This window comes from Wasmannia auropunctata, unplaced genomic scaffold (genome assembly GCF_000956235.1).
Source record: "Wasmannia auropunctata unplaced genomic scaffold, wasmannia.A_1.0 LD335475.1, whole genome shotgun sequence".
Lineage (NCBI taxonomy): Eukaryota > Metazoa > Arthropoda > Insecta > Hymenoptera > Formicidae > Wasmannia > Wasmannia auropunctata.
In genome coordinates, this window is record NW_012027415.1 from 228,595 (window position 1) to 242,186 (window position 13,592).

The 13,592-nt window shown below is 30.4% G+C and overlaps 1 protein-coding gene across 2 annotated transcripts; it reads right to left on the minus strand.

Moving 5' to 3' along the window:
* Window positions 1-4,205: 4,205 nt before the first annotated feature.
* On the minus strand, window positions 4,206-8,510 carry LOC105456948 (putative mediator of RNA polymerase II transcription subunit 26). 2 transcript variants are annotated; one of them, XR_975307.1, is made up of 5 exons: window positions 8,243-8,510; window positions 7,867-8,136; window positions 6,667-7,614; window positions 4,605-4,767; window positions 4,206-4,475 (listed from the first exon to the last, which is right to left on the minus strand). XR_975307.1 is itself a non-coding variant. In XM_011701340.1 (4 exons), exon 3 carries the CDS (start codon window positions 7,463-7,465, stop codon window positions 6,713-6,715), a length of 753 nt encoding a protein of 250 aa, XP_011699642.1. In that variant the 5' UTR covers window positions 7,466-7,614; window positions 7,867-8,136; window positions 8,243-8,510; the 3' UTR covers window positions 5,638-5,677; window positions 6,667-6,712. The 2 variants fall into 2 exon arrangements, 1 of the variants encoding a protein (XP_011699642.1); XM_011701340.1 differs by lacking the exons at window positions 4,206-4,475; window positions 4,605-4,767 and adding an exon at window positions 5,638-5,677.
* Window positions 8,511-13,592: the final 5,082 nt, after the last annotated feature.

The following is a 13,592-nucleotide window of genomic DNA, read 5'->3' on the forward strand; positions in this document are numbered from 1 at the left end:
TTGTTCAAAAACAACTCCCACTACAGTAAGTAACGGATCTTGAGCCTGGCCACGTACGTAAGTATTTATCATTTCAGTCTCATTAGTAAAACCAATGATGTCTATATAAAAACAGAAAAAGTATAATTATATTAGTCATTTAAATTATTAAAAAAAAAAACACTATTTATGTTTCTCAATTTCATACTTACTGTGAGGCAGGAGACTATCAAGACATTTTCTGACGGAAAGCATAATCTTGTCTGTATGTGCATTTTTTGGCACATAATACACTTGATGTATACTATTATAAATTTTCCGCATTAAATCCTGTTGTGTTTGTACCGGATAAAGTGTGCTAACGTTCACCTTCTTTGGCGACTGAACGCTGAAATCTCTCCCAGCTTGCAGTAACGCAAATAATGCAATGGGTACTAAAGCTTGTAAGAATATTGTCATACGCCAATGTCTTTTGCGTACTATCAAATTTTTGTACATCAGCAAGCCAAAAATTTTCCACCTGCTAGCCATTTTTACTTCAATTCAAGGTAGAAAATACGTTCAACAATTTATGTATTAATTTCTGTGTCGCTTAGCGAGCTGTATTCAAATGGCTATCAATATATACTGTATATACTACTTTGCCATTGAAAGTACACAAAGTGTAAGTGTCTCGTGAATAAGTTATTAGAATTGACGTATATGTTGGTAAGGTATCGCATAAATAAGCTGTATGGCCTTGGTCATCAAAATCCAGAAATCCATCTATAAGTCAGCATATTTTCCGATATCACATAAAAAATATGCCATTTATGGTTTCTTCCATGTATATAAAGTCCCCCTGCCTAGTCACCGTTGTCGTAGCAAATTTTACCTAAACAAACATAATTATCAGAAAGCGTAATGGTGAATCATACAGAGTTCATGTAATATTCAAAAAGTCATATATTCACAACTTCAACAATTGCCAATACTTTAATTTAATTGTAATTCAACTGAAATAATCATCAACAATATAAAACAAAGATCAACTAGTATCTCTTTAAACTACATAAGATCAAATATAATTTGAAGGGTGCATAATTGAATACCGAATTGTGTGAAAAAACTGTCCAAAGAATTTCTAGAATACATGAAAAATTTAGGTATTTATTACGATCGATAAGAACACACAGCCCATGTACCTTAACCTTCTGTTTCAAAACGTCATTCACATTGTTGGTAAGTTTAAAAAGAATACTGCATATTTACATGCAATTTCGCAGTGTGTTTATTTGAGCATGAACGGAAATACGCGTCAAGCCCGGAGTTATATATTCAGTTTATTAATATTCAATACTTACTTGCGTATGCCAACTGCTCGCTGCCAGACGTGGTGTAGAAGTGGCTTTGCAATTTAGATAGCACATCGGAACAGACACACGTTCGTTTGTTGTGCCGCCTAATTTCCACGTTCTTATCGTTCGGAATGCAGAAAAACGAAGAAAAACGTTTATAAGTGCATGCGAAGCTATTACGATACGGGGGCAACAATTATTCGACAACTGTGTTAACGCAAGGAAATACTCACGTGCCGAGAGCTGTCACATGTCACGAATGCTATTTTTCGAAAACGCATTCAACAGCGAGATTGTTATTTGTCTCATGAGGCTTCATCTTATCGCATTATCAAAGGCGATAACGTTTCTGCATACGCGATATTATACGGAGACACTTAATTCAACGCGTCACGCCAGATCGATATAGCATTTCTCGCATTTCCGAACGCGATGACAACACACAAGTTCACAACAAGACACTTGGCGTCTCCGCGTCTGCGGGCGGGACTGTTGGGGACTGTGCGAGACTGCTGTCAAAAATGCGGGTGCGTGATAACATGTTATATAGAGAGGAAACTATATACGTATAAACGTGACGTCATCATGGCTTCTACCCTACCTGTACATATGTTACGTGATTGTATGTGAACGCCACTCGCAACAGTGACGCCCAGCGAGAGGAATTCACCTTGTGGATAAATTATATCTTTTTAGAATTATAGTACAATAATTATAGTTAATTTGATTGCTCAAAAGATAAAAGATTTTATGGGTGGTTCATATATAGATCGAGTTGTGTGAAAATCCCTGATCAAAATAATACTTAATTGTTGGGCACTTAATTTCCACAACATGAGAAATCTAGATCAGTTATACGATGAAATTATCCTTCTCTGTGCTATAGTCCTTTAAGGCTATTTCCTTTTTTTTTTGTTAGCCGTCACCGGATATATGATAGCTCATGCTATTACTACACAGTTTTTCTAGACAGTATGACTCACAAATTATCTCTCCCTATACTAAAAGCGATAGATAAAAATTTTAAAGGCTTTTGTGGAGGAAATTATCAGCACTATTTTGTGTCATTTCGTCTTTTATCGTTTAATTAGACGTAAAACGAGGACAGGATGATATACGTCATACGTAATAATAGTACTGATAGCGCCCCACTCCACCGAATGCCGCCTAAAAGAGCGACGTGTGATTACGTTACTGGCGGAGAAGTGCTACCCTCGAAGTTATATTATAGCTGAAATTCTTACGTCACTTTTCGATTTAAACTTCTCAGAAACTTAATAAAGTTATTAATATCTAACAGCACTCCTTTGGTATAATATAATATAGATATACTTCTGTAATAAATTTTCTAACTGTAGATTTCATAAACTTCCTTTACGATACCGCAAGAAGAATTATTTCATTTATATAGCATTTATCGATAATAATATACAATATATGCGATCAAATATAGTGAATTATTTTCGATTCGACAGAGAGAAACCTGAGAGAGGACGGCCTTTTTTCTGTCATCGCAAAATATACATCCGTATTTTCGTACGCGCAATTTTTCGAGAATAAAGCCCCAGCAGTCTCGAAAAGTGGATGTAGCACGGATACACATCATAAATTGTATATCCGTGGTGCAATAAAATGGAAGTTGTTATGTAATTTACATCCACTTCTTCAGGCGGCGTTAGTGCGCGAGCGGCGGTAACAGCAAAAAGTCATGTCCTCCCTGAAGTCTCAGGTTTCTCTTTACTTTCGATTTTATTTTGAATCGATAATTTTTGAACAAGGATATCTTTTAAATTTATTATGTACAATGTTCTCCGTTTATTTATAATTAATTAATGTTAAAAAATAAAGACTAATAAAATAATCTTTATAAAAAAGTAGTCAATGTTACTGATTGAGTGACTATAATGTCAATAATTAAAGTGTTTGATCCCCTATACTTTATAACGTACTCTATATATTAACTTAATACTAACTGCAGTACTAAATATTAAATCGATATTAAATTAAACTTATATTTATATTGAAACCTGATTTGCTCGTTTATTTTTTGTTTTCAGATACTTTGTTACATACTATATTGATTTCTTTTCGATCTTTATTGTGAATAACATTTTGTCTCCTAAATAATTCAGAAAATACAGTAATGGAAATATGATTCTACAAAAAAGATAATATTTTTCATATACGATCTTTCATTTGTCTCACCAGTGTATCCTACTACGGGTTTGTTGTAGTGTTATGATGATCTACTCGTTTTAACCTTTCTATTAAATTTTGTTATTGTTCATTACCTTCCACAATTGACTTAATTTTAATTATCCGATTCGTTTCTACTAACGTAGAAACGTTCTTACAACATTTAACACCACAAAAGGCAACATATTATTGTGACGCTTCAACTCCTCCTCTTATTTAGGATCTAACAATCTGGAACATCAAATAATACAAAATTGTAGAAGTTATTTAATGTAACAATAACCTTCCATAAATATGCGGATACGATAACATTATTTCGGTATTCCATAATACTCTTCATGGAAGAATTTAAAAGAACAAAAAAAAAACAGATGAAGAAACTATTATTCAAATAAATTTAAATTATAGTGCTTGATACAAAAATTAATGTATGATAGTTATGTTAAGTTAATATATGACACACTTACCACTTATAATACTTGTATTTGAAGCAAGCTTTGTCAAAATATTGAACAACATCTCTGTATTTTTGATCAATTAGTTCGTTGTTTGACAAATATAAGATTTGCGATATCAGTATATATCTGGCTTTAATGGAATATCTGTGGAGTCGGTAGGTAAATTGTACCTTAAAGTCATTATAGAAGCACCAAAAGGATAAGAAGAATTAGCTGAAAACGTTAATAACACAATAATAGAAGAAACTTTTAAATTTTGAAGTTGTGTTACAAAAAAAAATACCAATATAAGATATAACGCAAAATTTGATCTTTGTTTTAGTAAAAGCATTTCAGGAGACATACGTATAATTATCAGTAAGATAGATTCTTTCTTGTATATGTAATTTTCTTGCCCAATAATGCCAACATTGATTGCTTGTATAGCTCATTGCCTGTAATTTTCTGTAATGGTGCTGTAAATAATTCATTAAGATGTTTCCCATTATTTTCTTTCTTCACGATCCTACAAGTAGTAACGTACGAAAATAGTAGATGACTCATCTAAAATTATGAACTAAATATTTATTTCGATAGATCGATATAATAATCATATAATGCATCATTTATATTATATTTCTATTTTCGAGCTTACACTAGCATCGCCAATAAGAGCCATTTCGAGGCACAGTCTTCTTTGTTGACCACCAGAAAGTTTGCTAGGTAGAAAATCATTCTTCTCAGAAAGCTTCAATTTCAGCAAGCAAAATACGAATATCCTCCTTGACTCGGTCTCTGGTTTTATTTTCAGCTTTCAACTGCCATAACATAAAAATTATACAGACAGTTAATATATTATTCACTGCTTTTATCTCACAAAAATCATTGTTATTATCCTTGATCACTAATTGTAAGCCAAAAAATTCTATTTGTTCAAATACATTCAAATCTGTGAAAATCATATTATTCACATTCTTTAATTTAAAAACAAAAATTATTTCTAATACTGTTCAAGTTCTTATATTTTTGTCATTTATAAAGACTTTTACCTTCTGCTTCATTTCTCACGCTTATTGAATATAAATACAATAAGTATTTCCTATAAAATAACATTTTTATTTTCATTAAAATCTCAAAGTACAATACCTGTTAATATAGATATAAGCGTAATTTAATCTGTCCTATTGTGTCCAAGCAGAGCAGTAATTTGCTCTTTGTAAAAATCTATAGAAATTCCTTTTAGAGCATGGAATTTCTAGATTATAATAACGTGACAATATTTAAATACATACATAGTAAAAATTTAATATTTATACCTTTTATGTCAACTTATAGATTTTTGTATAACTTTTTAAAATTAAGTATTTGTTCCGTATGTAAATATAATAAATCGTCTAATACCGGTTCTAAGTCTTCGTTAGCCTTATCATAATCAAATTGACCAACTTTTTCATCTAGAGCTATTTTATTCTTCTTTCATACACTCACAAAATATGATAAAAACATATCTCACAATATAACGTTTTTCTTTAATACTATTTATGATTCTTATCCTCCAAATAGAATAATGGATTCTTTTGAACTCTATATTTTCCAGGAAATACAGCATTTATATATATTGCAAGTGTAAAACATTCAAGATTGAAAAAAGAAATATAAAGAGACTTCTTATAATATCATATTCTATTTTCCGAGAATTAAAAAAATTACTCCACTGAGTGCCAATCACTAAAAGAAAAAAAAGACAATATTATTCACACATACATAACACAAACACACACAACACCCACGAATTCATACATTGACATATATATACAGGATGTCTCAGACCACCCACGCTACCCATTTAAAAACAAGGGAAGTGGATTTATTTAAAAAATCTCAAAAATTTTTCCAACTAAATTGGGTATGTTCTATCAAATGGTAATATTTTCAACTTCTGGTTTCGAACGGAAATGGAGTATTCAGATGTCAATTTTTTAAAATGGAACATGATATTTTTTTATGGCTCTGAATAGCCCATTTATGTTCGGAACCGGAAGTTGAAGATATCATTCGATAGAACATAACCGATTTTAAACTTACTTATCAAAATTTTTGAGATTTTTGATAAAAACCACTTCCCTCGTTTTTAAATGAGTGGGTACTCTGAAATATCCTATATATGAGCAGACACACAAATGCAAAGTTGTGTAGGCAAATGTACAAATGAAATTTCTTAAATCTGACATTCAAATGCTTTCAATTAAAAAAATGAGATATAAAGTTGATGTTTTGTTAAATGAAAATTGTTATCAGAAATTCAAAAATTACAACATATATAAATCTAGCAAATAAATTAATAACTTAATTTTCTCTAAAAGATTCTTTGTACTATACAACAAATAAAAAAATTCGAAATAGTACTTGTATTTCAATAAAGTACATATCGGAGACGTGCGATTTGTGCGTGCCAGGTATAAGCTTTTCACTTTTTACTGTTTAAAAAGAAATTCCAATAATCTCGTATAAAAATTATTATTTGTTAGCTCCGCGTTGACAATCGCAATTCATGTAAACAAGTATAGTAAAAATTAAAAATGGAAATAATAAACATCGCGCGTAAAGCACGCATCAGTGTGATATAAAAGTATGAAATGTTTAAAAGGAAAGTGCTATAAATGGAAAAAGACTAGAATCATTGAAATTTGGAAGGAATTTCAAGAATGGGAACGTACCTGTGGCGCTAATACCATTGTTCCTTACGAGCATGTTTATAAAATTCTATCGTATATGCGCAGTTGCATCAACATTCTTCTTATAATCTGTTGTATGTAATGGAATTGTTTGTGATTTGTTTTGTTGTCTGGCTATCTTTTCCAGTCTCTTTTGCTTTCTTTTAGCTCTTTTTATTCTAACAATTTGATCGTATAGTTTCTTAGCTTTAAGACTTAATGAAATTTTTCGTTTAATATCTTCAAGATGAAGTCTTACATTTCGTGGTTTACTTTGCATTTCCAATGCTTTCTCAATATTTTCGATTCTTTGTTGTTGTTGTGTTATTATTTCTTGCATTTGTTGCAATTGTAATTGTAATTCATGTTGGGTCAATATATTTTCATTATTTTGTAGCACTGTGTAGCGTTGCTGTGCAGCATTGCCACTGTGTTCATGCAACGTCTCTTGTTCCTCATGTTGTTCTTCATATTGTTCCTCATGTTGTTCCTCATATTGTTCTTCACGTTGTTCTGTACGGCTATTGCAATTGACATTATCAACTAATTCCGCCACATGTTGCGGCACATTTACAGATGGAAATGCAAAGTGTAGTAATACTCTATTTTTAAGAGAACCACTATAATCCTCCTCACGAAAATGCCTATAGCATACTCTCAACTTTTTTATTTCATTTTCGTCCTCCAATGGTTCCATATGCAAAGCTTGAAACCATTTTTTTCGGCGTTCGGCATTCTTTGGAAAAGTATGACGTGGAGCGTGTTTACCCGAAGAACATCCGGAGACACAACAAGTTCGCATTTTCTTCAATTCGTACGTAAATAACCAATTTTATGATTATTCGATGCAACTTGCACGTATTTTGTTTACGGCGATTATATGTACAAAAAATGCTCTGATATACAGATTCGCACATGAAATTCTTATCCGTTTGATTTTGGAAGGTTATCCTGCAAATAAAGATCATTGAGATTATCCAGTGTTATAAATTGTTGCACGGCAATAATGTAACTGAGCATAACTGTAGCGATTATAGAATGCTTAAAAGCGAAACGAATATAACGCCAATAATGTGGCCAAATGTGAGTAGCAGACCTAATCGAAACAATATGCATCTACAATATTGACAGCTTGTTAGTGTATTATACTATTATCAGACAGAAATTAACTCAGCAAAAAGCAGATAAAAATCACTTAATTACCTTGTCAGTAAGAGAGTTAGTCAAAAGAGAATGTCAATATTCCATAAGCCATTTAGTATTTGACGTGTCTGAATGTGCAAATGTAGAAAGGATTCTTGAAAGGAAGATTTAGCAAATTGCAACGGATGGCCGAGCAATAGTATACCGTGTTTACAATGCGCTTGTCACAGCGATAAGACCTGCAGCCAGAATTGCAGGACAATTAGCTGAGTGACCAATTCAGTGCCAGTCTAATCCGTTACAATCTTGACAGCTTCGTAATCGTGCTCACTGAAAAAATAATATAAACGCATATATAATGTAATTATGTACATAATTATTATTTATAAAGCAGAAGTATTAAATAGAGCACTAAATATAAGGTTAAAACATTTACCCTTTCAGAATCTTCTACCGCAATTAAGCTATTAAAGGAAAAAATCTATAGCAACTTGCAACGGATGGCTGAGCCGTGTTTACGATGCGCCCATGGTATAAGGACATGGTAACAATGACGTAAGCTTTTTAACAATTTTGATTGGCCACTCGGTATCAGCATACGCTCGAAAATACCAGACGAGCATATCCTTGTCCTTATACAGTCGAACCTCAATAACTCGAACCTCTACAACTCGAAAACCTCTATAAAACAAAAATTTTGTTCATTTCGTTTCGCTCCGCTGCGGAAAACCTCTATAAATCGAAATAAAACCTACTTTAACTTAAAATATTTGTCAGGCATTTAAATATATATTTTACTTCTGTAACTCGAATTTAAAGTAGCCAGACCTCTACAAGTCGAAGTTCACCTCTATAAGTCGAACTTTCAGTCGCTACCTCTATAATTCGAAGTTGTAGCTATGTGTAACCCTGAGTAATAACTAGCCTGGTTTTTTGTTTTATGGTCACATTTATCATATGTGTGCAATAAATAATTCACTGTTAAATATTGATTTCTTTTCCTCTAAAAGCCATTATACTCGGAAAATTATAAACTCTCGTACATATGTACAAAGCCTCCGTAGATCGAATTTTCATGCAGTCGAATCTCGATAATTCGAATCTCATTTGACCAGAAAAATTGTTTGAGTTATAGTTTTCGACTTATCAAAATTCGAGTACAAGAGGGTTAACATAAATGAAAATTTGACTTACAAAGGCTTTGTACGAAAGTTTATAACTTTCCGATTATAATGGTTTTGAGAGGAAAAAAAATCAATATTTAACAGTGAATTATTTATTGCATATACATATGTATAACCATAAAACAAAATGTCAAGTTATTACTCACGGTTACACGTCATAGCTACAACTTTGAATTATAGAAATTATAGCGACAATGAAAATTTGATTTGTAGAGGTCTGGCTAATTTAAATTCGAGTTACAGAGGTAAAATATATATCTAAATGTTTGACAAATAATTCGAGTTAAGGTAGGTTTTATTTCGATTTATAGAGGTTTTCTGTAGTGGAGCGAAAGGGGATGAACAAAATTTTCGTGTTATAGAGGTTTTCGAGTTGTAGAGGTTCGAGTTATCGAGGTTCGACTGTACCACGGATGCGCCTGTCACAGCGTTATTCCCCGGGAGTAATTGAAGAACGATGGCATTATACCATTTTGACTACCGAGGATAATAAATATAATCACTATTTTATTATCGACAGTGAAAAATTTACATTATTTTTAATTTTTTGCAACGTTTGCTGTATAGATACATGTATTTTTTTAATTTTCACAACGTTGCTGTACGTACATACGTGTATATGTAAAAATGTGTATGTGTATATGTGTAATTGAAAAATAAAATATCTGTTTTCCTCGTTCGTTGATAATTATAATACCATTATGTTATGTCGATACTGTTATCACGAGCGATAATTTTAAATATATATATATGTATATATATATATATATATATATATATATACATACACATATTATCTGCAAAAGTATAATATTATTGCTGAACTTTGAGATAATGACATTGTAAAATATGTTTGCACATGACAAATGGTTTTTTCTGATTGATTGAGACTTTTACAAAATATACATATTATATTTTTATCTATTTTTTTAAACTTTAATGAAAGATTTATTAATAATTAATCCTTATTAATAACTCATATAACGCTTTTTGTAATAATATTGTATATACAGGATATCCGGTACTCAATGGTAAAGCGTTTGTAGGCAGTCGAGTGGGCCAAACTGAACAGAAAAGTCCTGTATCATTTTGCGATTTTCGCAATAGTTATCGAGATATTGATTTATAAAGATCACCGAATGTAAACGCGCAACAAAATACGACTGCCCACCGCGGATCGCGGTCGATCATTTAGCGCGTGGCGCGTGGTGGGGGTAATCCATTGCCGCGCACTAGGCCATCAATTAATATCGATAACTATATATTGCTGTATTATGTTTACAAAGTTTGCCATTAATTTAATTTGATTCAATACATAATGACAGAGATATAGGAACAAGTCTAATTGTTATATGAAAAAATTAAAGTTCTAATAAAACAATATTAGTGTTTTTGTTATTTATCAGTATTTGTTCAATATTTCACATCCCCGATAGAAATATTAATTGTGGAAATATTGCATAATAATGTATTATGAATTGATGAAAACTTTTAAATATTATTTTAAATTATTACGAATCATTACATTTACTTATATGTATATTTTGAATTATAATGTACACTTGTCTTTTACGTTTATCTTTGATATTTATATAATATTTATTCATATTCTATATTACATTTATTTAAATTAAGAAAACGCCAATCAATCAAATTCCAAGTTTAATTAATTTCAAAATTAATGTTGCTACATTAAAATAATTAAGAAAGAATGCACAGACTATTATATATTCCCGCTATATTGCATTCGGTAAGGAAAAATAAATACGATTATTTATTATTTATATAAGGAAGAAAATTTACACAGGGGCTGAAAAGATATAACACAATAATCATCTTAATTTCTATACGACGTATGTACATTAAAGTAGAAAAAACCATTTTTGCTTTTGTATTGAATAACTCGATAAGAAAAATTCGCATAATGCTGATCGAGTGTGCAAATTAAAGACAAAGAAAAACGCTTTCAAACGCTGTAAGTCTAATTTGTATTTTTAATTTCACTCTATGGAACTTTGCAAATTTAGTAAAAAATTGTTAGATTTGATGCATCTTTATTTGCATCCGTGCAGCTTCGTAAAGAATTAGTAAGTCATTTAATGAATTATGGATTTCGAAAATAGAGACTTTAAGCAGTAAAATGCTTTTTTGATCATTGTGTTATGATCATTTTTGACGAAGTTGAACTTTCTTGAAATTTGCCTATTTTTAGCGAAAATCAGAATAGGTGATCCTTTAATTTTGGCGCCGAGTGTATAATCAGTTTTAATAATAGTAAACATTATACGTTACTTATTAGATATTAAATTAAAAGTATTAATATTTTATGTCGTAATATTTTTTATTTAATGTATTAAAATGTACATTTAATGACCATTTTAAATACATATGTAAATACTTATATGCGTTATATTTGCGTTGTGATTACATTTTTTATTTATATTTATAATGAATATTTTTGACATTTTTAATATTCAAATATCCGCTTTCAATATATTTGGCTTTATTCTTGTTAAAGCAGATATCTAATTAAATTTAAGGAAGTATGTATTTATATATTGTAATGAATATAAGTTTTTTAAGTACTTTTTTTAAGTATAATTATGTTGTTTTTAAGTATAATTATGTTGTGTAATTTTGTGCATTTTTATTTAATTTATTTTTTTATTTTATGTATACAGTAGATTTTTGTTTAATCGCGATTATATTTATCTTAATCATGCACAGTTTCATATTTATTTCCCCAATTTTTTTAAAAATATCCAACTTTTTGAAGCACAAATATCCAACTTTTTGTTCTTTATTAAAAAATAGTATTAGATATAGTATTAATATATAAAGCTGTACAACAAAGTTAATTAATGTAATTCTGTAATTAATTGTGAAATTTGTAACCTACTTTTATTACGAAATTTTCGATTATCAATTTTATTACGAAATTTATATTTTTGTAACTTATAAGAATAAATTTAAATGTATCTAAATTCTAATTTTCTAATTTTTCTTTATTTCGCGATTTCACTCACCTATATCTCCTTCCCTCATAAGAATTGCACATAATCCAATTCTGAGTTATAGGAAATTGGATATGTTTTATGATCCAAAAACAGGACTGACGATCGCGCTGGTTGGTAAGACCAAATAATTGTGTCCTTTTTAGAACGTTGACTCATCTTCTAAGTGCTTCAATAGCGCCTGACTCGTATCGTGTCTGTCTTCGAGCGTATCTACGAGACAGACTGTTTCGTGCGTTCTTCTGCACCCTTTCCTCTTCAAATCCCTTTTTTTTCCAAATGAGACTCTATCCCTAAATATTTTAAAAATTCCAGGGTTTGGCGTAACAACGGATTAGTTTAGAAAGTTTCAAGTTTAATATTTATTATTACATTTAGTAATTATTATAAACAATTAGATAATATAAATTTAATATTTAATTAAACTTATTTTAATATTATAAAAAAGTAACGACAAAGTAACTCTTACAGCACATAAACATCTCAATAAGATTACAATGACCAGAAACTTAATAATAAATGGCGTTCGTTTCGCAAAAACCGTTTTAAGAATAGACGCATATAAATTTTTCCAATATAATTGTTGAATATATAAAACAAACATAAACCTATTATTAACATGGTTAATGTAAATGTACTTATATTAAAGATTTTATTTCAATATTGGAAAAAAGACGTACCAACAAAACATGTAAAAAAATTTAATTTTATTGAACATTATTCAGCCTATTCAAATACGCAAAGCTTTTTTCGCGTGAGTAATAAAATATCTGTATGAAATTTAAAATTATATCACGATGTAAAAATTGTATGTTATTGTGCAATTTGACTGTCTCTTATACTATTGATACGTATGATAGTTTTTAGGCCATATATTAACCCTCAGCTGGAACACTATCTGTATTTCCCGATTCTGGAGTACCGAATGTGCGACACCTTCAACGTTTTCAATCACGTTTATCTTTGTATGTAATGCATAGAATTTGAACATTTTTTTTTAATTGATACGTCAAATTGTCCGAAAGACAAATAAATGGATGCGTAAATCGAGAAAATATTCGAGATATTCGAGATATTCAGGAGCAAAAAAAAAGAAAATTTTTTAATTTCGGTTTTTTTTTTAATTCGTAGTTTCGAGGGAAATACCGTTAGATTTCTCTAGCGGGTTTTTAGAGATAATTGAACGTACCTTAAGAAAAAAATACTATTATTTCGATTATTTTTAAAAAGTACATTTTGCTCTGAGTGTAGTACACTCATAGACTGACAAATTGCGACTTTGGAGAATTTCCTGTTAACCTTTGGAGACTGCTGTGGTGGGGAATTAGTAGTGGAGGTATAAAACTTTCTTTAGCCCCTACTCGATTCCCCCTTATCTTTACGGCTTATGAATGCTTAGCGCTATTATATAAAGCCTGCAGGATGTACTACACTTAGAGCTCCAGTTGAGGGTTAAGGAGGTTCGATAGCAAAATCAAAATACTTGAATCTGTTTAAAAATTATATAGAATATTCTTTAAAACGAAACTAATATCATATTAAAATTTCAAACCAATTGACCGTATGATTTTTAAGAAAAAAAAATCTA